Source organism: Pieris rapae, chromosome 8, assembly GCF_905147795.1.
Source record: "Pieris rapae chromosome 8, ilPieRapa1.1, whole genome shotgun sequence".
Lineage (NCBI taxonomy): Eukaryota > Metazoa > Arthropoda > Insecta > Lepidoptera > Pieridae > Pieris > Pieris rapae.
The window spans coordinates 9,929,153-9,943,312 of record NC_059516.1 but is presented as its reverse complement, the minus strand read 5'-3'; the positions used below and the strand labels follow the sequence as shown (position 1 = coordinate 9,943,312).

General features: G+C 38.2%; 2 protein-coding genes and 1 non-coding gene across 6 annotated transcripts; 1 reads left to right on the top strand and 2 right to left on the bottom strand.

Moving 5' to 3' along the window:
- The first annotated feature begins 30 nt into the window (after nt 1-30).
- Nucleotides 31-7,189, top strand: LOC111003125. The gene is made up of 14 exons (XM_022273489.2): nt 31-154; nt 1,271-1,394; nt 1,819-1,965; nt 2,486-2,661; nt 2,822-3,016; nt 3,374-3,589; nt 3,745-3,925; nt 4,061-4,274; nt 4,705-4,849; nt 5,148-5,276; nt 5,573-5,721; nt 6,230-6,470; nt 6,707-6,853; nt 7,088-7,189. The coding sequence occupies exons 1-14, from the start codon at nt 143-145 to the stop codon at nt 7,151-7,153; spliced, it is 2,142 nt and encodes a 713-aa protein (XP_022129181.2). The 5' UTR covers nt 31-142; the 3' UTR covers nt 7,154-7,189.
- Nucleotides 7,190-7,275: 86 nt separating this feature from the next.
- LOC111003126 (RNA-binding protein squid) lies at nt 7,276-13,223 on the bottom strand. 4 transcript variants are annotated; one of them, XM_022273490.2, is made up of 8 exons: nt 12,996-13,223; nt 11,950-11,990; nt 11,489-11,763; nt 11,144-11,275; nt 10,731-10,998; nt 9,404-9,466; nt 8,574-8,729; nt 7,276-8,053 (listed from the first exon to the last, which is right to left on the bottom strand). In XM_022273490.2, the coding sequence occupies exons 1-7, from the start codon at nt 13,121-13,123 to the stop codon at nt 8,614-8,616; spliced, it is 1,023 nt and encodes a 340-aa protein (XP_022129182.1). In that variant the 5' UTR covers nt 13,124-13,223; the 3' UTR covers nt 7,276-8,053; nt 8,574-8,613. The 4 variants fall into 4 exon arrangements, with proteins under 4 accessions (XP_022129182.1, XP_022129183.1, XP_022129184.1 ...); XM_022273491.2 differs by having other exon boundaries at nt 8,574-8,711; XM_022273492.2 differs by lacking the exon at nt 9,404-9,466 and having other exon boundaries at nt 12,996-13,222.
- Nucleotides 11,831-11,900, bottom strand: LOC123689428. Its single transcript, XR_006750401.1, has one exon. It is a non-coding gene; the product is annotated as a small nucleolar RNA snR61/Z1/Z11 (small nucleolar RNA).
- Nucleotides 13,224-14,160: the final 937 nt, after the last annotated feature.

The window sequence follows — 14,160 nt, the reverse complement described above, 5'->3', positions numbered from 1 at the left end:
ATTGTCTTTTTATTGTCACTTTGACAAAATGTCAGTTACATTTTTTACCAATGTATAGTTTTTTATAGAAATAGTCAGGAATCTCAAAATTTTGTCGTAGCTACATAAAGCAACACCAAACAATAAATTCTAGGCGTACAACATGCATGATACGGTAAGTACACTGATTTTCTATTTTCCTTCCAAAAACTCTTTCCCCCCATTCTTCCCTAGATAAGTAAGTGTTGAAGACTTGTCTATCACTTCATAATGGACCACCTGCACAGTTCGGGGTCTTCCAAGAAGAATATTATTTGTGTTGTTTTATATGTATTTGAATATAAGTTATAAAATAAAATTAATATATTAATAATTTTGATGTGATTTATTATCTCATCTATTGAGTGCATGATTTGAATGGCAATATTTTTAAAACAATAAATTTGGAACACATATATTTGTTTATTTATTTATTAACACTTTTTTACATTACAATATAAAAATTGAACATAATTAAATAATAAGGGCAACAGGCGGCCTTATTGCTTTCGAGCGATTTCAGGCAACCACTGGCAGGCAGACAGGTTTAATTTAAAAGCACACGATATTTTACTAAGCTTGTATGAATGTTCACTTGCTGAAAATCCTTAAAACAAACTTATTCTATGAGGCACATAGAGGAATCTACTGAAGGCCCTATTAATACACTTTAATCAGTGTCGCTTTTTATCAGTGTGTACACAATCTCACAAAGGGAATATCGGTGTGATGTGGCCGAATTAGATGATGATTAAAACCCGAGTGAGCCACTATCAAATCAAATCAAAATATCTTTATTCATTTAGGTAAACATGTACACTTATGAACGTCAAGAAAAACAAATTACATTAATCGTAAATTTACATTTACCACCAGTAAATGTAAATTTCATAATCCATAACTGTTACCTGAATTTATTCGCTGTTTAAGCAGAACAAGCTTTTGTTTTAAAGAGTCCAATCAATTTAAATTTAAATATTAAATTGTTTCGTGCAAAAATATATTATTGAAAAATATATTTAGTAGGTGATCAGTCTTTTGTAACTGACACGCGGTTTTGGATCTGATGCAAACCAGTTTCCTCACGATGTTTCCCTTCACTTCACGAGCTAGTATTAAATACGCTCGGAGATTAAGTTCGTTGGTACCAACGGACAGCCGAGGTTCGATATTACGACCCCGAGGATGAGAATCACACCCAGAATCCAACAGGGCGAAACGACTTGATAATTATATTTAACTCTAATCACAGATCGTCCGTCTTGCTGATGTGTGGAAGACCTGTAATAAGATCCGCGCGGCAGCTTTCCGTGTTGGTCTGAACTTATGGGACTTCTACCGCCCCCTTGACCCTGAAGGCAACTCACTCATCTCTGGTAAATTCCTACATACTTTTCGTTTAATTTTCCTGACTACTATGACCCAAATCTCTGAATTTCTTAATTTAATTTTACTTGTGGTAAATCGTATACTCGATTAGTTATAGATAAGATTCTAAATTTTAATTGGTAAAATGAAAAAAAAATAGAATTTATTTTTCAATAAAACATTACACAAATGTTTTTTAACAATTGGACTATGATACGAAACGATCAAATTTAGCTTTTGTATCTCAAAAACAAAACAATGGTTGGTTATTAAATGTAAATCGCATGGAGTACAAACTCGGTTTTCAAAACTAACATGTTAAGAATAAGAATGTGATAATAGGGGAAAAAAACAATAAAATGACTGTATATTTTATTCCTCATTTAGTGGTGTTATAATATTGAACATTTTGTAAGGCATTTGTTTTTTCAGAGTCAAAATTCGTTTCGGTGTTAGCCGGTCCACTGCGGTCAGTAATTGGCCTTTCGGACGCTGAAATCGCGCAGTTGGCAGACTACTTCCGCGCACAAGATGGCCGTGTGCTTTATCACCAGCTCTGCCAGATTGTTCATGGAGAAGGTGACATAAATCCCTTAAACCACATGTGTCTTAATGTATAAAATAATAAAATTTAACTTTAATTCTTCTTTCATGCAACGCAGTTTCCCGTCTATTTTATTACAAAGTACTGTCTTTACTTAAAAACTGTCTGATCCTTTTTAAAGAAATAACTTTTGAAGTTTCCGCAAGAAAGTTACCTTTTCATATGACTTTATAGGTTAACTTCCTTATAGGTTAATGTATCTTTCAAGTAAAATACATGAAAGTGAAGTTACTGTATTTAAGTTAGAGAAAGTTTTACATATTACAAACTTGGCCAGTGCTTATTAAAATTAATATATGTCGGAGAAACGTCATTTCATAGAATATGGACATGGTAATTGGTTTCTTTTAAAAATTAAGTTTAAATATTTATAAATTTTACAAATATAACATTTAATTAACTCGATAGAACGTTTCCATATAATTCAAGATTTACCTAACATATATTTAAAGTCATAACAGCCAGTTTGAACAGCAGTTAGTGTTCTATGTGCAGATGACGGCGGTCGCGAGCGAACATCTGCGGAATGTATACTTGAAGCCTGTCCTCCACCACCTGAACCTGCCTGCCACAAGCTCGATATTTGGCAGATGAGACGGCTCTGCTGCCTGCTAGCTACCATCGCGCAGCGGGATATTCCACTCAAACCTTACTTCCAGGACTACGAATTGGTACATAGCAATACAATCGTCATAGTATTGCATACAATCATGCAAATCTTAACATTTCTTAAAATATTCTATAAATAAATATAATATATTAGTGTGTATAATTGTAAATTTCTTTTAGATTGTAACACTGTTTTTAAATACTGTTAATTTTAAATTTCAGGTGGCGAAAAACGATGGACGAATAACATTTGCGCACTTTGCTCGTATTCTGAATTATATAGGGGTACTGGTTTCTCCAGAGGATTTTAATCTCCTAGTGCGGAAGTTCATCAAAGATTCCTATACACTTGACTACGTGGAGTTCATAAAAGCTGTTGAGGCCGTCAAGAAAGAGGGAATCCGTGGTTTAGGGCCGGTAATATGAGGCCTCTTACTCTGTAAAACCAATATTTATTGCCCGTTCTTCTCTTCCGTTCTACGCCCTTGATTTGAGAACTGGCAGTAAATGTAAAATTAGAAGCATTCAATGTATTTTTTTTTAACATTCATAATGTTAGCTACATGAATGAATGATTTTTTGATTTGATTATTGATTATAATTGTTGACATGAGACATAATTATGCCAGTATTTGCCCTGACAAAAGGCAAATCAAAATTGGTAGACTTTATTCAAATATATCAACATCTGTAGTAATGATGTCGCTAACTTGGAATAACTTCTGTATCAATTCTGTCTTTAATTACTACATATCTTTTTTAATTCGGTTACAGGAATACAACAACCCAGCAGCATTGATAGATACGACTCTGCCAAAAATAGTTCGTCCAGAGATAGAAGCGGGACTATCCACCGCCCCACTTGGGGCTTCAGATGTTTTCCACCCTGCGCTACAGGCTCCCAAACCTTCCCGACATCTTCTCGACCTTATGCTTAGGGTCCAAGAATTCGTTTTGCAGAGGCGAGTTCGAGTCTCGGAATTCTTCCGTGTAAGCTAATATTATGTTATGGTTTTAAGACGTTTTAAGGTTTTGAAAAAATGCCCTTGTAGTCAGATGCTCAATCTGAATCACTTAAGATTAAGTCTGTCTCACATGATGGCATGGAATCATTTTCGTATATATTAATATTTGTTTTTTTAAAGGACTATGACCCACTGAACAGTGGGCGTATATCACCGCAGCAGTTCAGACGTGCGCTGGACGTCATGGGATTCGGCGCTATACTCTCGGATCTGGATATGTTGTGCATCACCAGACATTACATAGATCCCAATCAACCTGACCGCGTCTGCTGGCGGACTTTCGAGGACGATTGTGATCAGGGTATGTGTTTTCTTAAGCCAAGGTAATTAATAAGTAGGATATTAAAACGTCGTCACACGAATTATGGTCATTGGCTGAACAAATATTTATATTGGTATCAAGTTCAGTATCAAGTAGAACCTATATGCCCTACAGTGTTCACAATCAAGGAGCTAGAAAAACACCCAGAAGTGTCAGCGGGCGGAGTAGCAGCGGCGGTTTCAGAGCTTCCGCACGTAGGATCGGCGGCTGAACATGGAGGCCCCTCTCCAATTGAACTCGATCAGGCACAAGAGGCCCTACTAAGAGTACGAGCCGCCTGCGCGGAAAGGTCGCTTGACCTACGACCAGCTTTTGGAGAACACGATGAGTAAAGACCGTTGTTGTTATTGTACAAAACCTACAGCTTACGTTTTGCAGGTAGCAATTATTCTCGCATATATAGTTGGTAACGACTATTTAAACAATATTTCTCATAGATATCATTACTTTTGATATTTTTGTGCGTAATGGAAAACTGTAGTAAAGAGTAGGTATATAATTTTTAACGTTTCCCCCCACCGTCCAAAGGATGGATGCTTGATGAGTGTAAACAAACCCTGTGGCCAAGGTCCAGAAGTTGTAGATAGGGTTATCAATTGGAATAACTTTGTTAGCACGATTCAGAGTATAAAATCATACTGTTTGTACCAGATTATATATACCATTACCAATTCCAATAATCTGCCGCAAAATAAGTTATGACGATATGATGACGATGCAATGCATTAGCCAGTTAATGATAAATATGATTGTAATAGGCACAACAACGGGCACGTATCGCGTGCGCAAGTTCGTCGTGTGTTGGCGCGTCTAGGCATTCTGGTGACAGCTGCGCAGGTGCGGGCACTGGAGACGCGATACCTCGATGACTGCGGCTTCCACTACGTCGCATTGTTGGATGAGGTGAACCCAATATTATAAAGACAACGTGTTCTTAAAGAACAGAAGGAACTTGCTTCTTGCAAATGCATCCTTCCACAGGGGAGTCTTATTAAGGCACAGAATAAACCCGCATACGAACCACTTACCGTTACTTACTTACACTTACGTTACTTACTTCATAACATAAATAAGTTTCTTTTCATCCCATCATCATCATTCTAAAACTATCATTGTAATCACTGTAGCAATTCAAAGTTCATAGTTATAAAATATAACAGTAGAAAATGAATAATTAATTCCATAAGAGATAATGATTTAGTTAGAAGAACGACCTGCAGAGAGCGCCACAATCGCTGGTCCTGCGCTGGTGCCACGACGACCTCAACAAAGTACGGTCAACCCCCTCGAGACTGACATTGTACAAATCCTTGCCAAAATCAAAGGAAAGGTACGCGAACGTAGCTTTATAGAAAAAAATATACTTATGGACACTCGCTTGTTAACCTAGTTATTAATATGTTAAAATTGCAGAAGTTTGCTCAAACCCTTTTGCTCTATTTATCAGGAGCAAAGGTATACCGATATTGCGTCCCATATATAAATTAATCGTTTGTAATAGGCAGATACAAAGTAGCTACTGTTTTAACACCTTTGAAAAATATATTCAAATAACATAACTTCTTAATACAAAGAAGAAGCCTCGTTTTCGCCTTTTTTTAATGACATGATGATGTGTAATCGCAGATGGTGCGTGAGGGGGTGCGGCCTCGAGAATTTCTGTCTCAGTTTGATCCTCACCGAGAATTGATCATCTCTCGCGCTGACTTCTACCGTGGACTTGGGGCTGCCGGCCTTGCCCTTTCACCTAGGGAGATGGACACTCTTATAGAAGTGTTAGTTGACTTGATAAAAGTTACTTTTTGGAGTACAGCGCTGACTTTTTACCCCTACCTGATAAATTAAGCCCTTATTGTTTCTCTTAACGAAACTTTTGTTTAAGGAGAAAAAACATAGCTCTATTTATTTATTGTAACATATGTACTTATATTCTTTTATTTTCTTTTCGTGGGGAAATGCGTTACGCATACCCTCCCGCGGCACGGTTGCCTGGTGTTGAAGGGTTATGTGGGACTCGCTACTGTGCATACCCCATAAAACCCCACGGCCCCACAATCGCCGGAGGCAGGACGCTGTAACGGCTTAACCCTGTTCGCATCCAGCCACACGATCAGCCGGGTACAATGCAACGTACTTATATTCGGGTCAACCTGAATCTTTAACCGCTTGGCATGTTTATAATAAGCTATTTACTTATTGTTTAGTATCTGAATCAAGTTTGGAACACGGCCTTACCCTAAAAAAGCAAATATAGGAAGATATAATCATTTCGCTACACTGTAGATTTTGTTCCCCGGGACGACGGCGCTATGTGGAATACGAGCGTTTCTGTTCCACGGTGGGCGAAGCTCTGACGCAAGGCGGACTGGAACGAGCTCCACTGTTGGAACCAGTGCCACACGTTCCTACCATTGATTCGCCGCTTAACTTCTTGAACTTTGAAGAACGTAATATCGTCGCCAACGCACTTGCTAAACTCGCCAAGTTCCCAGACCAACTCTCGAATATACTCGAAGTGTTCAAGGTCATTATAAACTGTATTTCTTCTTATTTTACTAAAATGGACGGGAAGACTACTTAAAAAATAATTTGCTAACGCCTGTCCAATCTGTGGGAAAAAAACAAACAACAGAAAAATCTCGTAAAAATTTAATAGGTGCCTACGTACGTAATATAAAAATCCTTCTGGTTAAATCGTAGCAAAAATGTGTTTTTCATAAAACATTTACAAGTCTTAACCGTTTTTGATAATATTTACAGGATATTGACAAGGAACGGTGTGGGACGATACCACGCATCTCCGTAGAACGCGCTTTGTGCCAACGAAACCTTTTGCAGCTAGTATCTGCCCGTGAAAGAGAGATTATTTACAAGTGCTTTGGGTACCGACGAGGCTGCGGTGATGAGGTACTTGTAGAATTCATAGCTATTAAGAAATATTTTATGTAGGCTATGAATATACCTCTATCATAAGGGGTAATAATATAAATATGTATCTTTGGGGTCGCTCTGAATAAATACAAACCTTTCCTAACATTTTTCGCATCGACGATACTCAATTATTTAACTCTAATAGATAACATACATTGTATATACTTAAAATTTTAGTCATATTCTAACTTCCCAATTGCGCCGTTTCAGGTTAATTACAGAGCCTTGTGCAATGCTCTCGACGTACTCTTCGCTACATCTGCCCAGCCGTGTTAGCATTTATAGTTAGCATTAAATAAAATTCATTTATTTCAATTATTTAAATTTCCTAACCCATTTACAACCCTTTTAAATTTTTCTAAGAAAAAAAGAGGGGGGGAATAAACGAAAATGCATAATGAAATAATGACAACACTGAAGTCAATATTTTATTTACACTTTATTAGACATACACAAATTGTATATCTTTAGAATTGTTCAAATCTGAACTTACACTAATTTCAATCCTACGATTTGGAGAACACTATTCCATATAAAATACATCAGATTTTGTTCGATTTATATCAAATAAAACATACAAATCTACATGTTCCAGAGATCTTTAACTTCCGGATGGGGGAGGCGATGGTGGGTGAAAAAGGGGTCACGCTCACAAACAAAATAACAATCACGCTACTCTTGCATACTTGACGCCCGCGCACGCCTCCAGAGGGGTTGGGCCATGGGAATTAAGCTCTATTATAATTGTTTTACTATGACAACGCAACCGGCGTAAAAAAAATAAACCCTAAAGTAAAAAACCGATAACAAATATTAATAATTAAGCACATTATCTTATCTATTAATTTAATACATCAGTCAAAGTGGTATTGTGAATATATTTCCATTGGTACCAAAAAATGCCAGTTACGTTGTTGCAATCGGGACTGCAGTTACTCAACAATCAGTTATGTTAATCATTCAAAATTGAATTTATTCAATAATACTCAAGTAATCTATTAATCCATACTATATTATAATAATTTTATCAAGAGGCCAGAGGCGGCCACACGTCTTAGCGACGTACTTTTTTGACTTAAAATCTTCTTATTTAAGTTTTCTTAATTTACTTATGTGGAATGGAATGAGGCTACCCGCGAGCTCGCACAGGTTGCGCTCATCTCCGCTAGACTTAACCTGAAAGAAAATCATAAATAATAAATATACGTGCCGCAAAGAAACGTTTAAATCCTAGGATTTCATGGATCAGACAGTGTTAAGACAGGGCTTTCGTCGCAGAAACGGACACGCCGGTAGGTTCTGCTATTTCTAGCACCGACGTGTTGATTCCGCCCCTCGGAAATAATTTTGTCATCAGTAGTATCTAATTGTTCCAAATCCATTAAGGTCACAGCACACTTTTCAACTCTGAAAGGTATTGTCACCGTATCACCTCAAGCCTCAGTATTTTTACTACATTTTACACTAACGTCTCTTAGTCCACCCTTGCCCCTGGCACGTCCCGGGACAAGACGCAGCAGTGGGCGAGCCGTAAGCTCGGTGTGTTGCCTAGCCGTAGCCGAATTAGGGTACAAGAGCTGCTGATACGCTTTTGTTACGTGCATAACTTAGATTGACGCCGCGGCGAAAGGCGATACGGTAACGAACCCTTTCAGAGTTGATGTGATGTGACCTTTAAATATTAATATGAACCGACCTTAATGGAGTGAGATGACTATCGTGTCGGCAGGTACTGTCTAGTAGGGCTGGTGCCTCTGGTTGGCACGGCCGCCACCTCCGCCGCCGCCACCGCCGCGTTGTTTACCACCCTGGTAACCCGCTGTCGAATTTGACCCTACAGTACAACCGAGATCTAAGAAACAATCTTTTGAACCATGTCGACAACCCAGACGTTATAATCAGCAAGATTACCAACAATAGCGACGAATATCAAAAACATAACCCATTATACCACCAAAACCCGGGTCACTTTTTCAGTAAAATAAAGTTATAATGGGGCACATTTGTAACATTTATTGTTTTTTAAGTGTGCATGTCTTAAGACAGTTCTACACTAGAATAACATCAAGTCTAAATTTTGAAATCATTTTACCTAACGTCACTTCAAAACATGCAATATACATTCAAATTTCCGAAAACGATTATAGTTTAATACAATTAGTTAACTAATAATTCTACATAGGTGCACTAATATAGGAAGGAGAGCCTGCGGGTCAATTTTGAATAGTTACGTTTTATACGTCGAACGTGCAGTGTTACTTTTCTAAGCGTAAAACAACGCTACGTTATTTGTGAGTTGCCAATCGATAAAGCGGGAACTATGACTAATGAGTGAACTATAGATTGATTATCGCTTTTTTAATTCACTCATTGTTCTGCTCAAACTGCGACAACCAATCTGTCCAACAACCTCGGTATTGCCGTAGCAGTATTACTATAAAACAGTTGTTAATAAAAAGGCGGCACTGCCAAGATTGCATTGCTAATGGAAGGTGAGTTGAATCAATGGGCAGAGGTGGGCAGTACCTTTCCCACGAGGAGCCGCGCGCGCGCCGTAGCCACCCTCGTACCCTCCGTATCCGCCGTAGTCTGCCCGCAACACAAAGCCGTTAATAGCTAGTCTTGCTCTTATAACCCTATTTGCAACACCCTTCAAGTCTGCGAGCGCACCCCTACATAGTGTGCCCTAACTCTCCTACCTATTTCATTTTACTTCCGTTGTGCTTACCTATATTCTACTTTATAAAAGTATAGTCGATTTGTGTGAGTTCATATTGCCTTTAACTATGATTTATATATATAAATCGAAAAATAACACCAAGTAATTACTAGTTAGTAGTACTGTAAATTTCTGTTATGAAATAAATCCTATATGCATTGATGAAGGTTAGTGAGCAACCCCACCTGTGAAAAGTTACTCCATGTGGCATGCAGATGAGATCTGTTCAAAATGAAGGCGCGGGTCTGGGAATGGGCAGGGCGGGTGCAATGAGGAATGGGGCATATATGGAAACACATTGATTTTTGGTAACAGTGCTTTATTCAAAAGCTTCATCATATCTTTATCACTTTCACAATGTCTCTCCATATATTACCCCAATTACCCAGATGTAGCATGTGGCAAGAGTATATAAGGTAAAATAAAAATATACCAAAATAAATAGAAAACTCGGGCAACGATGCTACATATGTCAAAAGTGGTATTACAAAAACACTTAAAAAGATAAGGCGGTAACATATATGTACAGAACATAACCTAGTGAAACAATGATAAAGAGTGATTGCTCTCACCTGAGACACTAGCAAAATGGAATTTAAACAAATGCAAATCAGCCAAAGAATTAAAACATTAGATTAGATTACAAAGAGTGCGATTACGTCACCCGTTCACTACACATTATCTCGATAGAATATTAATGTAAATACGTAGCTATTATAGAAAAATAAATATTTTCTAAGGACTAAAGTATACCTAACGTTCACTGTACGTCCATAGGAGGCATCTCAGGGACGGACTCTCCTCATTACACGCTAAGCCTAACGAGCCCGCTCGCCGTCTCTGCCTGCTTATTGCTACGTGGACCATTATCACTATTAATAGTTAATCTCAACAAAGGGTTTCCATATAGCAATAGAGCAGACCCCACAATTTGAAAATCATTTGCTCCGATGGCTTGAAACAATAATATTGCTGTAATATCAAACTTCCAGCAGTCAGAGCAAAGAGCGTCTTGCGGGGCGAGCGCGGCGACGGCGGGCACCTTACGTCTACATTTACATTCTACTATCAGGTAACATCAGTCGAGGTAATGTGTCGGTGAGAACGCGCTCTAGTGTTGCTTGCCGCGTTTACCGTAATTCGGGTATCCGGAGTAATCGTATCCGCCATAGCCGCCGTAGCCGTCGTAGCCATAGCCGCCATAGCCGTAGCCATCGTAGCCACCGCCGTAACCACCCTGTCCGTAACCGTAACCGCCATAGCCCTGATTGCCCCACGCGCCCTGGCCGCCGTAGCCGCCGCGACCTCCGCGCCCACCCCGCGCACCCCTTCCTCCGCGGCCTCCCCGCCCGCCCATAGCACCGGGTCCATCCGGTTTAGGCGTCGCTCTCTTCACATCAACCTGCAATCATATTCGTGTTAGTCCTATATGAAATCTTATAATAAGATAAGATATATGCAATAAACTTTATTGAGGTTTTTTGATTCTGGTGAAAAATAAACAATTCTTAACAGTTAGTAAGGATAATAAAATATTGTCTACAAACCTCTTTGCCTCCAATAGTCTGTTTGGGTGTCTTGAGAAGTTCATTCACAACTTGTTCAGACTCAAATGTAATGAAACAGAAGCCTTTCCTTTGATTTTTGGTTTTGTCAAAAGGCATCTCAACTTCAATTATCTGTAAAGAAGTATATTCTGGTAAAAAAATGTATTAAGACAGAAAATTTATGACTTTCTTTATATAAGATCAGTGGCCCGGGTTTATCTACAGCAAATTGTGCAGAATTATTAATCTCACCAATTCCGTTATTTTCATCATCTGTCTTTATTTTAGTAGATTATTTTTAAAAAAATAATTTTAAAATATAGTACTTCAAATATAAAACCTTACCGTCCCGAAATTTCCAAAGAAATTCTTGATTTCATCATCTGAGATTTCACTGCTGAGACCACCAACAAATATCTTGCCATGTCTGGCTTTAGCCTTCTTGGGATCAACTTTTTTATTATTAATGGTGTGGTCGCCTGCGGCCATAACTTTGTCTATTGACTCTGGGCTTTTAAACACAATAAATGCGAAGCCTCGTGATCGGCCAGTGTTGGGGTCAGTCTTGACATTGATACTCTCTATTTCACCATATGCACTAAAGTGATCACGTAATTCCTCTGAAAATAAAAAGCTTTGATAAAAGCCGAGCCACAAACAATATAAGAATACTGTTTAAAACTAAAAACTTCAGGAATGTGGGTATATGTTGTCTTCAAATTTATCAGAAGCAGAACTGATTTGATCATCATGTTAATAAAAATTAATTTATCACCAAATGCATGCAGTAATCAATCAAAACTTACTGTCTGTTGTTTCCCAGCTCAATCCACCCACAAATAGCTTTCTGCAAATATCAAAATGTTTAGTTAATATGGATAATTAATATTACGTACGACAGATGTGCCGCGATGTGAAACTGACTTAACAATTACAATTTAAAACATTATAAATTATGACTATAAACTATGCAGTACTTGTTTACAGTACTTTACAGCTAATTTTTGTCAAATAAAATAAAACAACTCCAAGCACTGCAGCAAAGCAAATTGAGAAACCTGTAAGTTACAAAAAAATCTGCAAAATTTATGTTGAGACAACGAGAATGTTACAGTTTAACGCAAGATTTGAAATTGGCAAGAGTGACGGGCCCAAATTTAAGTGGCCGAGACAATCTAGTCAGTTTGATCGAGGTTTACTTTAGTGTGAGCCCAGCAGATATATACCATAGCGTCCTCCGGCGACAGCAGCTGCGGCGGCGCAGGCTCACACCTGCAGAGAGACAGGCTGTTAGTAGCTCCAACTGACCGGGCCGCTCTACCGCCTACTTATAATACTTGGAGCACCCATTCAAAATCTTGCTACATGTATTTTGCTAATTTGTGGATATCAAGGTCCACGTTATTAACCGTAACATTCAAACCACAAAGAAAGCGTAATGACGCGAGAGAAAATCGATAACGGGACTTGCCGGCGGTGCGAGGGACGCGCGAAAGACGCCATTTTACATCATGCGCCATCAAAATAACTTTAGATAAACTAAAAAACCTGTGTTAATCTGAAATGAAAACTATTATTCTGAAGACTAATTTTAACTCGCGTACAAACCACTGCAAAGATTGAAGTAACTAATTTGAAATCGATCTAAAAGATTATTGGAGATAGAAATAACCAATATCATCATAGTATGCCGACGCGCCGCCATTGCGGCGTACAATTTTTAATACTATAAAATAAGTTTATACATATAATAAAATAAGGACAGCGCCGTAATATACAATAAATACATTGATATAAGGACAAAAGAATAATATTTTGAAAACGAAACAAATCAAATGGACTATTTAAATACCTGTCATCGTCGCGTCCTGGGGCATCGGCACTATTTTGTTCTAATCCACCATCTCCTCCGCCATTTTCCGCGTTTCCGTTTACTTGATTTTCAGTAATATCTTGTGCGAAGTTATCGTTATTAGCCATGACTTATGAATAGACTTAAAGTAACAATAAACTAAAACTAAGGTCTGGACACGACCGTCAGTTACGAATGCAAAACGCAGAAGAAAGACGAAGTGACGCAGGAAATGTCCTACGAGTCGGCGCGATTTTTTTCCGAACGTTGGCTAACTGCAGGAAATCGGCGTCATTTATACCCCTTCTCTGAGATGAGCCAATGAGCGGCGGCCCGGCCCTAGGGTCAATGGCATCATTACCTATCAACAAGGAAAGCGAATTGCAGTTAGTAATGAGTGAAAGAGAAAGACAACACGTATCACAATCAATAATATGGCCAACATTATAGTGCAAGTTTTGCCGCCATTCTATGGTAACAGATAACCATAAGTTAAATTTGTACAGGTTCTATAGTCAAAAATAAATATGTTAAAACGGTTTTTGAAATACTATCAAATATATCATTAAGATTAGAAGAAGAAGTAGTTGGATATCGATTGAAATCAATGCTTTCATCATATTTTTTAAAGTCAACTAGAAGGTGAGGGTAAATTTTTTACAGATGAAACGCAATAATATTAACGTCACACAGATGTGCAGTCAAAGTCGCAGTTTTGTCGAAGAAAAGAGTGAGCGATCAATCGGTCTCAACCGATTGAGAAGTAACAAAGGACTGCATAAAGCAAATAGCAAAATAAATGAGAAAGATCGAGAAAGAGTGAGATACAGCGAACTTTGCATCATGCAAAGGGCCACTGAGAGGCACTGTGCGTGATATGGGAGAGAGGCAGAGAGCTATAGTGAGAAAGATTGAGAGGGAGAGAGAGTGAGGGAGATCAAGAAGAAATTTACGCTATTGGTTGATGTATTAGTTTAGTAGTAACATATTAGAACTTTAAATGGCACTTCTGTCGCTTAACGTCTTGCACAGGAATCGCACATTTTGAATTTATTTATATTATCATTAGCAGGTATACAGTGTGTAAACAGGGTGAATATAGATATAAAAATACACGTAGTAATCACATACTGGTAGATTATTGGGGCTTTTTTTCTTGGTAATA

Excerpts from the sequence above, each read along its gene's own strand:
- LOC111003125 (XM_022273489.2), top strand. Across the intron at positions 4,275-4,704 it reads GCTTTTGGAGAACACGATGA|GCACAACAACGGGCACGTAT; the intron begins GTAAAGACCGTT and ends TGATTGTAATAG. Across the intron at positions 5,722-6,229 it reads ATGGACACTCTTATAGAAGT|ATTTTGTTCCCCGGGACGAC; the intron begins GTTAGTTGACTT and ends GCTACACTGTAG.
- LOC111003126 (XM_022273490.2), bottom strand. The coding sequence starts at position 13,123 with ATGGCTAATAACGATAACTTCGCACAAGATATTACTGAAAATCAAGTA. Across the intron at positions 11,764-11,949 it reads GAGCTGGGAAACAACAGACA|AGGAATTACGTGATCACTTT; the intron begins GTAAGTTTTGAT and ends TTTTATTTTCAG. Across the intron at positions 11,276-11,488 it reads TCTTTGGAAATTTCGGGACG|ATAATTGAAGTTGAGATGCC; the intron begins GTAAGGTTTTAT and ends ACTTCTTTACAG.